The sequence below is a fragment of the Hypomesus transpacificus genome, chromosome 9 (genome assembly GCF_021917145.1).
Source record: "Hypomesus transpacificus isolate Combined female chromosome 9, fHypTra1, whole genome shotgun sequence".
Classification (NCBI taxonomy): Eukaryota; Metazoa; Chordata; class Actinopteri; order Osmeriformes; family Osmeridae; genus Hypomesus; species Hypomesus transpacificus.
The window spans coordinates 10,566,991-10,584,894 of NC_061068.1; the positions used below are offsets into that span (position 1 = coordinate 10,566,991).

Below are 17,904 nucleotides of genomic sequence, written 5' to 3' on the forward strand. Positions count from 1 at the left end.
TGTGATCTTCTCTGGCTTATGACAAAAACTCTTGAAAGAGCCTGAAGAGTGAACCATAAGCAAACATTTCATTCACAAGTTATAGTAGAAAGTCCAAGTGTCTGATAGTTTCAATGCAGTATTCAATAATCTAAATCGACAATGGTCCATCTAACTCAACGAGATGATTATAGGTAGACCATATTTCGGAGAAATCCATTTTGGTCATGAGCTGGATTGAATATTCCAAATAAATGAGGCACTTCACCTAAATCATAGCTCCACCCACAGTTTTACGTCAGTTTACGTACATATTTTGCCAGCGAAATTTAGTAAGGCCAATCATGTGGCCTCGACCAACCAGTAGGGGCGGCCCAATTTTGTTAAACATTTAAGGAAGTCAAAATGAGAAACCCAAGGACATACGTCTAAACTTTTCCTAAATATCGGGATGACCGCAACTCATAAAATATCGAGTGTAAACGTTTACTCAAGGAGTCTCCTCAACTGACGGGGTTATGGCTTTCAGGGGCATAAAACTCAGTGCACCGCGGTGCTGTATGGGTGTCGTAAACCTAGTGTGCTGTTGACAACGCGGGAATTGGCGGGTTTTGGTTACTTTTGTTTCGATAACTGGAGAACCACTGGACTGAGCATTTTTTGTGTGTCAATCTGGCTAGATTCTATAATGCGAATGTAGTCTGACTACAACCCCTAGATTCTCATAGATTCTGGCGGGACACGTTGGGAATTACGTAGCCACAAAGTTTTGACACAGCAAAGTAGGACCCTCCCAGTTTCACTAACTAGCTACAGTAGCATTAGAAACGTCTTCTTTGTTTTAAATATCGTGTTGTAGCTTGTAGGGACATTGTTGGTTAACTAGGAAAGCTGAACGTACAGTACGTCAACTATGGAGTCGTTTCAGAAAGTGGAGAAGATTGGCGAAGGGACGTACGGAGTGGTGTATAAGGCAAAGAACAAACTCACAGGAGAAACAGTTGCCCTCAAAAAAATCAGACTTGACACGTAAGTGGGGCCTGATGGCTAGCTAGTGTACTAGTAGTTAACTAAAGAGCTAACTGTCGTTTGCTAGCTGTTATCTAGTAGCCAACGTTCCTGGTGATGTCGGTAGAGCTAGCCTACTGTACTGTAGCTAGCTTGTGGAGTCAGTGGGTGAAGTTATTTACGACTAGCTAGTATCTTGCAAAGCTAATCCTTGATCCGTTACTGTAGCTACCACTGCAAACTAGCATCATCCCAGTTGTGATATCAGTTGACAATTGATTTATTATATCAATCATTATGATGTTTTGATATGGCCTGTTATCAATTGATTTTAACTCTGCGGGAGGACTATGTATAACTAACATCTGCAATGCCATGTATCTTCCATCCGCTGCGTACAGGGAGACTGAGGGTGTACCAAGCACTGCCATTCGTGAGATCTCTCTTCTGAAAGAACTTAGTCACCCAAACATAGTAAAGTATGTATTTGGAGCCCTGGTACAGTATTCCACGTAACAATATGTCTGACTATTTTTTTGTTCTGTTTCCTAACATTTTATAATAAATATTTCAGGCTACGTGATGTCATCCATACTGAGAATAAGCTCTACTTGGTGTTTGAGTTTCTTAATCAGGACCTCAAAAAGTTCATGGACTCTTCCTCTGTAACTGGTATTGCTCTACCTCTTGTTAAGGTAGGCAACAAAATCCCTAATTCATATCCCAGAGTAGTCTCTTGTGTTGGTCAAAATACAGCAAAAAACATACCCATAAACACATGTTATCCCTATCAAGATTTTTGATATTTAATGGGGTTTCTGTGCAGAGTTATCTGTTCCAGTTGCTGCAGGGATTGGCCTTCTGCCACTCTCACAGGGTCCTTCACAGAGACTTGAAGCCCCAGAACCTCCTCATCAACGCCCAAGGCGAGATCAAGCTGGCTGACTTCGGTCTGGCGAGAGCTTTTGGAGTTCCTGTCCGTACTTACACCCATGAGGTGAGAATGGAAATTGTATTGGATTTTGAACACGAGAAATCTGAATGGTGTTACTTATAAAACAAATAACTGTACATTTTTCAGGTGGTGACTCTATGGTACAGAGCTCCAGAAATTCTCTTGGGTTGCAAGTACTATTCCACTGCTGTAGACATCTGGAGTTTGGGATGCATCTTTGCTGAAATGGTAGATCTGTATTTTTCAGTTCAATGTAGGACCTGTTAGTTGTTGCAACTATTGAGGCTGATCACTCCCTTTTCCTTAAGATTACCAGAAGGGCGTTGTTTCCAGGCGACTCAGAGATTGATCAATTGTTCCGGATCTTCCGCACCCTGGGCACACCAGATGAAGCTGTATGGCCAGGAGTCACCTCCATGCCCGACTACAAGCCCTCCTTCCCCAAGTGGGCCCGGCAAGAGCTGTCCAAAGTTGTCCCACCCCTGGATGAGGATGGGAGAGAGTTGCTTGGGGTGAGAACAGGATGATGACCAAGATGATGGCAGCTTTATTATTATTATTATTATCATTACACGTTTTTTCAACTGGTTCTCTAAGTCAACTGTGTTCTGACCCGTGATGTTATATTTTGTTTTTTCAGCAAATGCTGAACTATGACCCAAACAAGAGGGTATCTGCCAAAAATGCACTTGTTCATCGGTTCTTTCGTGATGTCACCATGCCACTGCCACACCTGCGACTCTGAAAGACAGTAGAGAATAGGCACAATGTATCACCCAAAGTTTCTCCAACAGAGATTCATTTACCACAAGGACCTCACCAGCTATGCCATTATTAAAACTATCTTCGAAATCAGGTGGCTTAGATTTGCGTGCCTTTCCGCATATCTTTCCTGAAGTCTACACCAGCATTTTATACAGTCTTGAGTTGTTCCCTGTGGTGTACAGAGAATGGAGTAGAAGTCTCAAGGTTTATTTCAAGATTACATTTGTATTGAATATTTTTTGTGGCAAGCGTATGTTTGTTTATATGTTTGGGACGGTTGTTAATCTAAATATCTGTTGTAGTTGCTGTCTGTAGGAGAAGGTTTCATAATCGGTTAAAATGCTGCGATAGACTGTTGGATAGTGATTGTCAACTGAATGAGTGAGATGTAATATTTATTATTTTTATGCATGTTTTTGGAAACTTTCCTGTTTTGTTGACTCCAGATTTTAACCAGATCTTGTTTAACAAACTGGAATCAATTTTTATAAAAGTTCAATAATTATACATGTATAGAGTAAATGTATTTGTATTCTCGTGTTATTAATGCATCATTCAATGTACATATTAAGTTCTGTTGTTAATATACATGTAAACAATTATTTTGTTCATATGTTGGATGATTGAAGGCCACATTTACAATAAACACGTTTGCATCTTTTTTTGTTGTCGTTTAATGCATTCGGCTAATGGTCAAGTTTTCGTGGTGCACGTTGCATGCCAATAAACATTAATAAAAGGAACTATACGGACCATGCTCCAGCTTTGATCGGGAAATTCTCTTGTGACAATAAAGGACATAAGCGCCAGACACATCGGTAGCCTATAGATGGCAGCACCATTTTAACATACTGGTTCAGCGTCAGTTTCATTAGTCAGTGCTTCCGTTTCGAATGCAAGATGGCTGAAGTTGTCGAACTCCAGAAATTGAAGGTTAGAATATTTTTCTCAATTTGCAAAGGTGTATTCAAAAAGCAGTGTAGTTGCCTTCGAGTATAAAAAAGTATCTTCTTATAGTGGTTTTGAAACCTCTCGAGTACCGAAAGCTAACCTAGATAGGCTAGGTCTTACCCAAAGAGATGCATGCTCAAACATGGTTAGCCTTCAAGCTATCTAACTAGCCTAAACGGTCCACAACTTGGAAATGTCAAATGTCGATCTACGACTATGGAGCTGAATTCCATAAACGTTTATTTACATTTGCCGAGTCAGTTTTTTCAGCTAGAGCAGGTTTGCAAACTCTGTAGATTTGGTAATTGACTAACTGGACAGATAGCCCTAGTCGTAACAGGCAGGACAGTTGACAGTTCAAGTGAAGTTCATATAAATGTATTGTTGTAGTCCTATTTACTTTAATTTTACTAACATTACACACGTTTGCTTTTGTGGGATCCATCGTGTTTATTAATCATGATTCATGAGACGAACACATCGTTTTGGTTTAGTTTGAGCAAGCCATTTTGTGGTCACGTGACATAACATTGCCTTGTTTCACTAAACCGAATGTTTCTTTACTAGGCAACTCTTTGCCATCTTATATGTTGTCCGCTTTTATTGAGATGTATGAATACAAGTGCAACTCATTCTACTCCAAGAGCGTATTACACGTTGAGCTGCTAATTTAATAGGGCTGGCCTTTCCTTACTCTGTTCTCTTTCAGTTGGCTGAGCTCAAACAAGAATGTGCTGTGAGGGGACTGGAAGTGAAAGGAAACAAAAGTGACTTGATTGCCCGGTTGCAAGCATACCTTGAAGAACATGGTATGTTTTCATTGGGCATAAGGTGTTGCTCTGTTGGTAAACTGTGTTTCATAATGTGTTTATTGGGACTGGTATAAACTGGCTGTTTTATCTGGTACCTTTTTAAAGTCAACATTGTAAACTGATCATTTGCATCTAATGTTGCAGATGAGGTGAACGAAGAGGAGGTTTTGGAAGAGTTTACAGAGGTAAGCATGTGACAAAAGTACCAGTATAAATCCATAAAATGGCTTGACATAGATATGGCAATATGTGCTTATTGTGTTTTTTGGTTTCTGTTTTTAGGATTCTTTTATTAAAGATGCCACAAGTCCTACCCCTATGGAAGACCAGGCAGCTGCACCGGCAAAGTCAGAAGCCTTTATGTGACCCCCACATTATATATTGAGTATTACTTGCACGCCATTTTCCATCATTGTATTACTACCGTAGTGGTATAACCTGTGCTTGTGAATTTTCTTCATAGCCTGCACTGAATAACTCTAACCAGTAGAGGGCAGAACAGGTTTACTGCTGGGTACTGTGTCCAACATATTTTTTTTTTACAGGGCTGAAAAGAAAGTTGTGAAAATTTCTCCCCCTGCTACAGTTGATGAGGTATGTGTTTTAAAGACGGGGATGAGTTCAACCTGTGCAATTGTTTATAATACCTTTATGTTCCCCTTTTTATTTTAATGGTGGCTTTAACTGGCTTACATCTGAGGGTGAAAAAGTAAGCAAATGACATAATATCAACATCTTGGACTCTGCAGAGGCTGCAGAAGCGGGCAGAGCGATTCAGCCTGCCTGCCAGTGCTGACAAGAAGGAAGCCCGTGCTGCCAGGTGAGCTTTTGTAAATGGCCCTGAACTTGATCAACCATTCCCCTTTATAGCTTTCATTAGAAAAGGAGAGCAGGCCCTTTTTTGACAAACACTCAATTTAGCAAATTATTACATATGAATAATCCCAAATCCGTCCATCGTTGGCAGGTTTGGGTTACCCACCACGACAACCAGCTCAACACAAGGTGTGGAGACTTTCACGAATCAGGATTCAACTGCCCTCTAACATGGGTGCTCTAATGTGGTTTTATGTTACTCACTCAAATGTTATATCTCCTCCTAAAGCTGCATCTGCAACCAGTAAACCACACGTGAGTACCTGGTGTTCATTTGATTTATAATGTTGGGTTTGTAACTGATCTCTTGATATGTTACCTCATAATGAGCAGAACTAGTTTTTCTCTGGCCAATACAGTATTCCATTTACGAGGAAATTGATTGTAACATTATGTATAAACTTTCCACCAAAATTCTTATGTAATGGTAAATATAGATGATGGGAGTGAGTTTCTAATCTTTCTATTCTGCTCACACTGTGGTGTCAGGTCAACGTTGAGGCCCTGAAGAAGCGGGCAGAACGCTTTGGCATGAACGTCTCTTCTGTTACCAAAAAGGTGAGTTGTTTCCAAGTTGAAGTGAATATGCAAAGGATACTGTTAAGACAGGTTTGGTTCTTGTTGGGCTTGAGCTCAAGCCAAGAAACCTGAAGGATTTTCTCTGTAGAAATGTCCCACATGCAGGCATTTTGGAAGGCTTTGAAGTACAGTACTTACATTTTTGTTCTGTTGAAACTGAATTCTGTTATTGTCCCACAAAGTAGTAAGAAGTTCATAGACATGCATAAACTGACACAGCGCTGTGCTCACATTAACAGTGTATGTACTACTCAGCCCCGTTCTGCACCCCTCACCTTCCCTTTTCCCCTAAAGTTTTTTCTCTTTCTCATTTTTTGTTTTTTAACACAACGGAAACGGCGGTCCATGGGGGGCAGATATAATAGCCTCTGGTTGGGGGGTAAATGGCGTTACGAGTTTGCAGCTAGTGAGGAGCAAATTCAATTATCACGGCAGGGACTTTTCACTGGAGGCCCTTTGTGTGTAGGCGGAAGTGCCCAGCACCAGGCTCCAGGGGAGATGGGCAACAATGCTGGTTGTGTAATGTCATCACAAGTCCACTACTCACTTGTCTCTCTCAATCTTTCTTTTAAAATTTGTTTTTCTTAGTTTATCCTTATCTTGCATCCTTGGCATGTGTGTTCCCTCTTTCCAAAGGAGGTGAAGATGATAATGAGTTGCCAAAGAATGCTTCATACAGTGTTCTAAGTTTTTGGTCATAATCCGTTAGGATGTTTCCTTATTCCTTTGAAGTTAAGACCTTTCTTTTCAGATAATAATAATTAGCATTGGCTTGTAAGCATTCTTCACTTTGAATTATTTGTGATTTTCTGTCCTTTTTTTGTTTTAGTGGCATTTCCAAAATTTAATTTAGCCAGAAGTTAACATATTAAAATCATGGTATAATATTGCATGTATGGAAAACAACAGCCCAGTCAATCTGTCAATGTGCAAAAAGCATATAAGGAATCATCCGTTTTCAACCTTGATGTGATGTAATCAATGAACCTGACTTAACCCTTACTTAACCCCTCCAACACATTTGAATCTGCTCTTTGTGTTTTGTTTTTTGTGTTATCTTTCCCCGGGCTAAGCGGCTTGAGCTGTGAGGGGAGGGGCATACATCAGATTTTGGCCAATACCTCCTTGCCCCCTGCTCAAATCCACCGTTGTGGCGGATTGTCCTTGAGAGACTCTCTCTAGTCAGGGATAATGGCTGTTGACAGGAGAGAGAAAAGCGCTGGCAGCCATGGTAATTGTTACAGAGAAGGGGACTGTCACTCCGGCCACCCCCTTGTGAGAGAAAAGACCCCGGGAGAGATGAGCTTGCTCGTCCACCTCAGAGCTATTGTGCCGGGGTAGCTATGCAAGGCCAGGAAGAGCATGGCTAGAGAGGAGACCCGGCTTACAAGAGTAGGCTCTAGAGGCAGCAGAACGCCTCATTGTTCAGTGGGGAGTTTCAGTTAAGAGAGCAGGGAGAATGAACGACCTCCTTAGAGTTACCCTGCTCTACTTTACAGCAGCTTTGTACTGTATTCACACTGTTCTGGCTCTGTAGTGTCAGCATGTTGTGCTAATACACTCATCACTCAGGACAGTTTGGTCAGTATTTCCTCTGCTTAGGTTTGGATGAGGCTGACCCCGTTTTTGTGATTAACGTTTCGATGTACTTTTAAAGCGTTCTTGCTGCCCTGTCAATGGAACGCTACATTCCTCTCCTCCGAATAAGTGCTGTCTCACTCCAATTGAGCTGGTTAAATGTGAAAGCCAGTGAATGGAGCAGCCTCAATGGAAGAAAATAAACAATTGCATTGGTCCAGGAGTGCAGCGGGGGAGAGTGACCGAGAGGGAGGTAGAAAGCCTCCTCCCCAACCCCCCCATACGTGCTAAGATTCCCATGGATACTTACGCAGTTAGGCCTCTTTCTGTTTAAAGGAGGATCTCGTAAAGTACTTCAGCAGTAGATGATTTCTCTTTTCTTTTAACACCGTTTTTATTTGAGCTTGGGGGTGGGGGGGGGTGGACGTGGGGTCACATACTCACTCCACGCGCACACACACACACACAATTTGCTCCTCACTTGTCCAGTGCTAGCCCTCAAAAAACCAGTCCATTGTTTGCAAGTGAAAGGCTCTTGTTTCAGCTGTGTAACTAAATCAAGAGCTCTTTCAACACAAAGAGGCCTGCACAGCCTCACTCCTCCAGATTGTGTCAATTTGAGTGGCCAAGATATTAACTGTGTTCTTCCATTGTTTGATGGCCCCCCCATAAATCTAAAGCACTTGCCCGATTTATCATGTGGTCCAAGTTTAAGCCCCTGTCTATCTGTCAACAAGGTTTTAAATCAACCATTTTTACCGAATTGTACAGAGGTGGGACAGACATTCCAATGTCATCATGCTAAATTCCTTAAATGATGAGTCAAATGATGGCTTCAATTTAAATCAATGGACAAAAAGAGAGATGTAAGGTTTATTTATTGTTCTGTTAGTCTTGGATGTTGTATTCAAGTTTTCAGTCCATGCGCAGATGGGATACATTGTCTTTGTAAGGGCCATACCTAGGTATTCCCACTTATATTTTCCTAGCCATGGTGCCCTTTCCTAGAACTATCCTGAAGGTTCAGAGGTTTACACGATTGGGAGTGCCCATAGGCTCATAGTTCTCAGAACTTCAAGATTGATTTCCAGGCCCTTCATTGGGTTCTCACAGAGTCCTGTTGGGTGCCTAACTGTTATGCGCTCAACATGGGAAACAACTAAACGTTCCTTTTTCCGTCAATCTGTGCTTTATATTTTCTCTCCCCCATTTTTCCTTTTTCCTCCCTCTTCCCTGCTTCTCACCCTTTGTATGATGTCATTGTGGAGGCCTCCGCCAGCTAACCTACTTTGCAGTCATGCAGGGACGTGAGAGAAGTCTTTTCTAACAGTGTTTGTTTATTCTTGTTTTAATTGGGTAACTCTTTAAACTTGCTTCCTCTGTAATCCTTCATACTCTATTTCTAGGTTAGTCCTGTGAGTATTGAATAATCTGTGCTGGTCAGACTCATTGTGGACCGTTTTTGATAAGTCCACTTACACAGTTGGGTCTGAATTTTGGATCAATATCCTTCTTTACCCTCGTAAATTTCATATCTGTAGTCATTTTGTTAATATCTGTAGTATAAAGTGTTTGCTTTGGCAGCATTTCATTTATTGGAGACGGCAGACGTATAATTTGTCATTCAAACTAAATTGGTGTCAGTTATCTGACCTGTAACTGAGTTTAACAAAGCAAGTTTTTAAAAAACGTTTTAATTCTGTGTTTACAATTGCCAATTTGTGACATGATAACTTTCATTGCATACACTGCAAGTTGTGTTGAACCTGATGAATCTCTGCTGTATAATATGTCTCCACCTCTAGCCTCCCCACCCTCTCTTTCGTCCAGCCTGCCAGTATAGTAAGATATTCTTCAAATTAATTACAGTGAGAAGTTAAGTTGGCTATGCGTGGTGAGTGGCATAAAAACTAGTTTCACATGCGATCCCCCCAAGCGTTTCCAATCCATGTCTATTTTCTTGTGAGCTTCATCGCAACATTTCTTCTTTTTACTCCATCTAGGGTCCAGTTTGGACCTAGAGGAGAGAACTGCCTTAATGAGGGGCCCCTGAGGAGGGGGGCAGGGACCCCTGAGGAGGGGGGCAGGGACCCATGGGCCGATGACCTGCCCATGGACCTGGCAGCGTCTGGAGAGACCTGCTTGGACTGACGTGATTGTTTAAATGACTAATTAAGAAAGCATTATTGTTGTAGGGCAGCTGGTGGCAGAGAGCAGAGAGGGTCAATGCTGAGGATGGATTGAGAGCTGGGAAGGGAATGATTCTTAGGATATTACAATTTTAGTTTGGGGTCTTTTAGTTGAGATTTAAGGAAGACATATGAATGCTCACATACACATTGCATGGAACACTTGGTCAGATCTTGGGATCATGACAGTAACAATCCAATAAGGGTCCTGATTTTATAATTAGCCTAGCCGTAAGGCTCTAATTTAGGGTTAGTAGCATGATTCTAGTGTTTTGGCTCAATCCTGAGAAGGGTAACTAAATATTTCCTTTTTTACAAGCTTAAAAGAAAGTTATTGTTTTGAGATAACAAATGAACCTTTCATTCCCATGGTGTTATAGAACTTGGCAGCACATTATTGCTTAGCCCTTTGTCGCCAGACTGTCCGCAGTATTTCAACCTGGCACCGTTCCTGGGCTAAGAGTTGTTTGACTTTGCTATATGGACCTACTCACATAGGGAGTGTTTGGGTGGGCCTCAGGGAATCCACACACTGGTCAGAGGAGAGCCTGTCAAAGTCTGGAGCCAGACGTCTTCTTGTGCGTGTGTTTGTGAAGAAGTATACGAGGGTCAGAAGATGGCCATTTAACAAAAAGAGCTATGTGACCAATCAAGGGTGGTTGTGTTGAGCGAGAGAAATTGAGATTGTTTTGGGGGAGAAATGGGGGTGTGGTGCAGAGGTAGGGTTGATGAATGTATTGATGCTGGCATTTTGATTGGGGTAATTTTGGCCTGACATGGCCCAGGCTTTCCCATGAATCAAAATGTGTCAGGCAGGCGCTGGAGATGGAGGGCAGCCCATTGTAGCGCTGACACCCACGTGAGGGGCCGAGGCTGCTGGGGGTCAAGTGTGACACCTCATTAGAACAATGTTGATTTAGTGAGGCCCAATGCAACAGACCTCCTCCCATGGGGTACCAGGGGCAAGGGGGTGTGGGACACGAGGCACTGGACAGAGAATGGGGCCTACTGCTTTTTATCGGTAAGGCTATAAGCTGACAGTTTGCAAGTCATCCACCCCCACCCACCCTTAAACCCTTCCTCTATATTTGCGTCCCATCTGTACAGTTCAAATTGTGCTTTATATGCTATTTTAAAAGAAATGCCATTAAATTGTATTGTTAATTTCGATTATCAGTCAACTTCGGTTGTCAGTGCCAGTGACTGTCAGTCAAAACTTTTGGTATTTTTCTCTCATGAACCCCCCCCACACACACACACACACACACACACACACACTCACACCTTCCTGTCAGAATTCCCCTAACCTTTCACCTTTGATCTTTGGGTATGGATTTGTTCTCTCTAATGTCAAGATTAGTTTTGACAATCTGCAGTTGTGCTTTTGGGTCATGTGAAAACCAGTCCATTAGATCTCAAGCTTTAGGTGGTGCTGGCACATTTATTTTTATTTATGTATTTATTTCTTCTTTGTCTCCCTAGCAGTAATTCTACTTTACCATTTCCGTGGAATATTACGTGACAGTTGTTGTACATGACATACCGGATTTCTCTGAAAATAAGCCGCATTTCCTATAAACCGCAACCCACCAGAATAAAGAAGTAAATATAAGTATAAACCGCACTGGAATATATGCCGCACTTGATACGGGAACAATGATACCAAGCAATGCACGAGTATAGGCGATCTTACAGCATGCCTTTGTGTAACACACTTCAAAAACAAAAGTAAGTAAGTGCGTAATGTATGTTATCTATTGCCTGGGAATTAACTAATATTTACCTTTTAGACGAGTGAGTTCTAAATATTTCCGACAGTCCCCAAAGCGTAAGTTATTTTCCCCAAACTGTAGCTAGCTAGCTTTAGTTAGGTTCCGGGCTAAGTAAGCTAGCATAATACTTGAAGCAATGCTACTACCATGACAGTGTTACTTGTTAGCCTTCTCATTAGTACATTTTAAAGCCATACTAAAGCATTTGTGGCATAGGTGTTGTTCATCGGAAAATATTCAGTTGGAATGTTTGAAATCGCATAAATGCGACATTACGCTGTAAGACCCGCATTCGATCACATGTGCGACGGTACTCAACGGGTTAAATAGCATTCACAAAAAAGTGTTTCTACTGTTTTGTTATAAAAACGTGCTATAAGCCGCATCAAAATATAAGCCTCGCCACCACAAGACATTTTTTTATCGGGGTATAAACCGCGGCTTTATTTCCGAAAAATACGGTACTGTTTATTGTAAATTGACTGTTCATAGGACAGCATATATATATATATATATATATATATATATATATATATATATATATATATGAACGGTCAATTTCACCTGTCTCGCATCCACTGTAGAGGATTGGTGTTCTGGGGGTGCTTCAGTAAGGCTGAAATCGGGCAGATTTGTCTTTGTCAAGGACAATGTTATACTGGAAGTACTTGGTTCTGACAATTTTCTCCAACTCAGAGAATGTTCCATGCCACACAGCCAGGTCAATCAAGGTGTGGATGTAGGGACCACCTGATCAATACCCTGTCATGGCCAGCCCTATTTCCAAATCTGACCCTCAGTCACTGTGTTTACATGGATTCGAATTACTGGCTTATTTGGACGGAAATAGAATGATCAGTTTCTTGTAAATACCTTTGTTCGAACAATTGAGGTCCGACTACGATCCGATCGACACCACGAGTTAACTCGATCCAAGTCGGTTGATAATTCGGACATCGCATGCTTGTAAACGGTGAATTGGACTATGAACTGGACTCTGCGTCTTTGCGCATGCTTGAGATCCCGCCGCCCTCCCTCCCAGGTCGTGACCTGGAAGTTGAAAAAGACGATAAGTTGTCGCTGCCAGGAGCCGGCCTGGCAGAAACAAACAAACAAACAACGCTAGCCAATAGCGCCGTTTGCATTTGCAGTACTCCTATTGTCATCATGCACGAAATGTAGAGGGACGTAGCTTCACCTTGCTCTCTCCGTTCGCGGTCTTTCTCGAAATGTTGATGTTGTTGTTGGTAGAGAGAGGTCAAGCGGAAAGGGCTGTATCACCACTAGTTGTAATGAAAACAACGCCACGTATTGTACTGGGATATGACATGCTTTCGGCCAATGATTCGGTTTATTCACTGCCATATATATTCGGATAATAGCAGTTGCCCCAAAAAATTTCATTATCCGAATAAATCTAAATTCGAATTGATACCATCATGTAAACGCAGTGATTGAAAACCTCTGGAATGTGATTGAGAAGATGTGTGGTCACAAGCCATCGAACAAAGCCAAGCTTCTTGAATTTTTGCGCAGATTGATGCAATCTTGGTGCAAAAAGTTACCCAACAGCAATGTGAAAGACTGGTGAAAAGCATTAGCCTGGCTCTGCCCTCCTACGTACTTCCGCTCAATTTTGATTTTGCTTCTGTACTGCGTCTCGTAAGTCAGATGTCTCAGGTCAACTTTCTACCTGTCCAGTCAGCAAACAGAGGGAGTGGCTGAGAACGATGACGTTGATGTCGTGCGCTAGTTTGTGTTGTAGTTCCGTAATGGCGGCGGAGAAAGATGTGAGCGAAGCCACATTTGGTCCATTGTGGCAACGCTGCCGAATATCCATAAGCTAAAGCCGGAGTTTTGTTGGTGGCCATGATGTTGTGGCCCTCCTCCCCACGGGGTTCGGGAACAGTTTGATTTTACAGCTACGGCAGCTAGCTCTGTTACAGTAGTGGTGAATAAGTTGGCTAAGGAGAACGCTAGCGATTGGTAGTGGCTCTAGGCAGATCCAATAGTCTTAAACTTCTACCGAGTACCCACCTACAAGGAAGTCAACACTTGTCAATGGAGCGAGCCCAGACTCTCTGTACAAATGAAATGTACGAGAGTCTGGTTAGGACCAGGTTAGGGAAGCATGCCAAGACGCATGAAAAGTTGGGATTGACATTCAGGGTTATTCCACCAAATATTGATTACTGAACTTGTAAGTAAAAGAAAATAATATCATGTTGATAAAACATATAAGTAAGCTTGTTTTCGTAGCATTGTTCAAGGCCAATTGGCCATAATTGTGGCCAATTAAATGCTCTAAATGTCAATATTTGGGGGGGAATTTGTTAGAATAGTCGATAGTTTATCGAATAGAACAAAACCTTTTTTTTTTTTTTTTTTTTACATAAACGTAGGTATAAATAGTAAAACCAGATAAACCTGATTTTGCGGTGGTCTGCCTAAATGTTTCACAGAGCTATATTTAGGTATGCGTGAGCCACCTGGACCCCTTCAGTCATCCCAGTTGATCTAGCTCACAAAAAGCTGCCTCGCTTTGCTATCTTAAAGTTCCAATTACACCATAAAGGCACTCACTGTCACTGTTGCGCTGTCACCAACACCAACTAAATCATTCTTCTATTCCTCCTGCTACAGCTTGAATTAAAGAGGGAAGGCACTGATTACGGTCCCCTCTTAATGTGATAGCTGATCACTATGCTGTGCCCCCCTCTGGCTGAATCTCACAAAAGACAATTAAAAACCCCTTTTGGCATTGCCCCATCATGCATACTTTAATCTGAATTGAAGGAAACCAATGAGCCAAATTAATTTCTGTTCTGAGAATGAATGAGTGAATTACTGAATCCTCACTCAGGTCATTTATCATTCACCACAAGGTTTTTTTTTTTTTTACTCACTTGAAGGACCATCATTTATGTGTGAGTTTTGAAGGAGGTTTGACTGACGCTTTTTTTGTCCATTTATATCCAAAATGATAATGGCAATTGGCCCCACACACACTCACCCCCCACCTCTCTTGACACACACGCAGTAAAAGAGGCCTACAGAGGCCCATCTGTCCTCTGACCATACAGATCTGCAAATACAATGAAGGCTTTTTGACATGTCACATGATAACATGTTCCTCTGAATATCTGATGTTAGTTCCCATCTCTCACAAAGGGACCCCCAAATATCCTTTTAATTTCCCTATCAATCCATTAGTGGCAAGTCACAGCATTGGTGCAACTTTTGCTCCATAATAACAAGGGCTTGGTCGCTAAAAGCTTTGAAAGATTGAATTGGTCATGTCATATCTGACCCGTCCCTTTTTAAGGAAAGTTATAGTTATGCATTATATTCTTTATCTGAATAATTGGCACATGCTGTTCTAGTATGGATTTGTGAATGGACAATTGGTGAGAGACAGAGGTAGAGAGTGAGAAGGGAAGGAAGGAGAGAGGCCTGCGAGATTAACTCCACTGAGCTCACTCCGTGAGGCCCGGGAATGGCTGAATATTGTTCTAGGGGTGGGGATGGAAAGGGGGGCACAATGGAACCCAACTGCAGCCAGAGAAATGAACTTGATGATCCCTGGGGGGGGGGGGGGGGGGGGGAATGGTGATCTCCATTCCCGTCTCCTGACAGTCAAAATTAGATTGGCAAGCACTATGTCAACACTGGCTTCAGCTTAAGGCATGACAGAGGCAGGGGGAGGGACAACCTCCTGTGGTTTTTTGAGAGTTTGCCATGTGAACTATGGAGACCCCATGGTGCCTTTCACTGACTGTGTAGGCCTCAAAGAAATCTAGCTTTTCATAGGCTATCACTGTAAACAACCACAACTATTCTCAAGCCTTATATTTTGTGATGATTATATCCAAACACTTGGCAAATCTTGCAGGTGGTTCATGTGTTTCAATGAATCTGAAGACCAAATTGTGAAGCTAGGTCAGTTGTGCGTTGTTGCATTTTCTACATGTGTTGACTGTATGAGTTGTTTATGGGTTTATTACCATTCATCACATCTTGCTTAATTTAACCATATCAGCAAGCTTTACTCACAAAACAATCATTTTTTGGTAATGTGTCTGTTGAAGGATGGACAAGCCATTGGTATATGAAGACCTCATAGGAGGGTAACTTCTAACAATTCATATGGAGGCCAAAATGTCCCTTTTTATGGTCTGTTGAACATCCATAACAATGATCTCATGTTGCAATAATTAAAACAACATTGTGCAGTGTAAGTAATGTTAAGTATATTATAGTGAATATTTGCAAACATTTAGCAATCTTGAATTGCACCACTGAATGACCAATGACAACTGCAGGTGTAGGAGTCATACCTCAGTCTCCCAAAACTTGTCACTACGCAGGTTGGTTCTGGGACTGATGAGGACTAGGATTGAGCATAACTGGTTGTGTTGTTGGAGGTTTAACCAGTGAACTGGAATATTCCAGTTTGTTCTTGTTGGCAATCTCTTGCCAGAACCCAGTGTGTGTGGAAAGCTCACTGTGTCCTTGTATAACCTTCAAATTCTTTGCCAATCTATTAGATGGGCTACAAGATGATTAGAAATGTTTTATCTTATTGGTTTCTGCCCGGATTGTGATACAAACTGGATATTTTAATTGAGTATGTTGTACTATTTACATTTGTTTTTATATCTGCAGGAAGTTGTAGCATTGATGTGTCTGTGATAAAAAAGAAAAAAAAATTGTCTACTGTATTGCAGGTTGAAGAAGATGAGAAGTTGAAAAAGCGGAAGGAGAGATTTGGGATTTTGACCAGCGCTGCATCGGCAGGGGCTGAGGATAGTGAGGTACAAAAGGTTTTGTTTTCATGTTCTTCGTCTGTGACCTGTTGTTGCCAAAAAAGATGTCCAACTGACTTTCAAGTGATCAAACACTGCTGAGAGGCATTCAAAATAAGTGAACGGAATGTTCAGATGTGTTGGACTAGTGGGGGGAGGCATGGTATTGCAATCTTTTGAAAGTGTCCATCAGATTGTTTTATTTGCGAGACTAGAAAGGAAATAAGTACTTGTTTTAACACACAGGTGTATTGGTGTACCAGGTCACCTGACTTGCATGTTGTTTCTCATTTCAGGCAAAGAAACGGAAACGAGCCGAAAGATTTGGAAATGTTTGATCTATAAACTTTCTTACAATTTGAACATATTTTGTATCTGTTTAAGATATTACAGTAGTAGTATTTAATTCTTTTTTTAGTTTGTGATCCTGTCTTCAGTATTTCCAAACCAATATGGACCTGCATAGTTGCATAAGCCTGTGGTTCCTTGCATTAAGAGCATATTCAAGCATCCGTGTTTATAAATGCACATTTGGAGTAACCAGGGTTGTTTCCACATAATACTGAATAAGGGACCAAAAGTGTTTGTCACGTTTGTTTGTTTTTTATTGACCAAATGACCAGCCCTCCTATTATTTACAAAACTAAAACATTTTCTAAATAAATGTAATGTCTTGTGTCCTGATTTATGTAATTTAGCCTCATTCCTTTTCTTAAATATATTTGTGGAAGCTTTACTTTACTTTACTTTGGTTGTCCATTAAGGTGTTACCATGAACATGTTTAGAGAATTCAGTATTTCTTTGGTTTTGGACAGATAGAAAGGTTCATCTCAAGTTGGAAAAATTGAACAAAACTCTATTTTCAATATGGAGTTGAGAATTGCTTGTCTTAAATTTTTGGGGGATTTAATCCAGATCCAATGAGGTCTCAGTTGTGCGCTACCTTTTATATTTTCCTACCTATTTACAGCCAGTTAGATGATGCGTAGTTGGTTTCATGATATAAACCAGGGCCCTTTATTTTGTGCAAGGTTTGTCATTCATTAAAACTGAATCGCCTCTGCATATTCCATCTTTGGTTTAATTGCCTCTTGGGTAGGAGTGGTCATGTGGTTGTGTCTTGTTTGAGGCAACAGAACATTCTAGAAGTGATTTTGGCCCATTAGATAAAGGCTGGCTTAAGGCTCGTAGTGTCTGTCAATGGTTTTATTTGAACCAGGTATTACAATATTGTATGAGTTAATAGAACAATTCATGTCCATGAAAGTGAAACCCCCCCGCAATTTGGATATATACAGTCCCTGTCAAAAAGTCTTGTAACTTGTCCATTTTGTAGAAACAACTATAACCTGACTTTTAATTAATCAATTGGTTTTAGAAATGGCTCATATGAAAGCTAAAACCCTCCCTAATTATGTTTAATATACTAAAATAAATTTGCATCCCTGAAGAAAGATTGATCATTTAATGAATTTAAAATGATTTTGGCAAGACGAAAGTCTTGTCGCTTTGTCATATGATGCACCCAATCCTAGATTACAGCCTCACCTGTGATCAATAATTGATCAATCAATTAGTGGGTGTGTATAAAAAGAACCCCAGCACAACAGACCTTCACATCAACTGCAACTTGA

General features: G+C 41.2%; 2 protein-coding genes across 2 annotated transcripts; both read left to right on the forward strand.

Moving 5' to 3' along the window:
* The first annotated feature begins 353 nt into the window (after nucleotides 1–353).
* cdk2 (cyclin-dependent kinase 2) lies at nucleotides 354–3,368 on the forward strand. The gene is made up of 7 exons (XM_047026171.1): nucleotides 354–1,008; nucleotides 1,389–1,466; nucleotides 1,562–1,682; nucleotides 1,814–1,984; nucleotides 2,069–2,170; nucleotides 2,251–2,454; nucleotides 2,583–3,368. The coding sequence occupies exons 1-7, from the start codon at nucleotides 893–895 to the stop codon at nucleotides 2,685–2,687; spliced, it is 897 nt and encodes a 298-aa protein (XP_046882127.1). The 5' UTR covers nucleotides 354–892; the 3' UTR covers nucleotides 2,688–3,368.
* A 205-nt stretch (nucleotides 3,369–3,573) lies between these two features.
* LOC124471618 (SAP domain containing ribonucleoprotein) lies at nucleotides 3,574–16,953 on the forward strand. Its single transcript, XM_047026186.1, has 11 exons — nucleotides 3,574–3,640; nucleotides 4,368–4,467; nucleotides 4,615–4,655; nucleotides 4,753–4,817; nucleotides 5,016–5,064; nucleotides 5,220–5,290; nucleotides 5,438–5,475; nucleotides 5,576–5,601; nucleotides 5,836–5,904; nucleotides 16,192–16,278; nucleotides 16,566–16,953. The coding sequence occupies exons 1-11, from the start codon at nucleotides 3,608–3,610 to the stop codon at nucleotides 16,605–16,607; spliced, it is 621 nt and encodes a 206-aa protein (XP_046882142.1). The 5' UTR covers nucleotides 3,574–3,607; the 3' UTR covers nucleotides 16,608–16,953.
* Nucleotides 16,954–17,904: the final 951 nt, after the last annotated feature.

Coding starts and splice junctions, on each gene's coding strand:
- cdk2 (XM_047026171.1), top strand. CDS start 893: ATGGAGTCGTTTCAGAAAGTGGAGAAGATTGGCGAAGGGACGTACGGA. Junction 1,467..1,561: donor AGTCACCCAAACATAGTAAA/GTATGTATTTGG, acceptor TAAATATTTCAG/GCTACGTGATGTCATCCATA. Junction 2,455..2,582: donor ATGGGAGAGAGTTGCTTGGG/GTGAGAACAGGA, acceptor TTGTTTTTTCAG/CAAATGCTGAACTATGACCC.
- LOC124471618 (XM_047026186.1), top strand. CDS start 3,608: ATGGCTGAAGTTGTCGAACTCCAGAAATTGAAG. Junction 4,468..4,614: donor AGCATACCTTGAAGAACATG/GTATGTTTTCAT, acceptor CTAATGTTGCAG/ATGAGGTGAACGAAGAGGAG. Junction 5,291..5,437: donor AAGGAAGCCCGTGCTGCCAG/GTGAGCTTTTGT, acceptor CATCGTTGGCAG/GTTTGGGTTACCCACCACGA.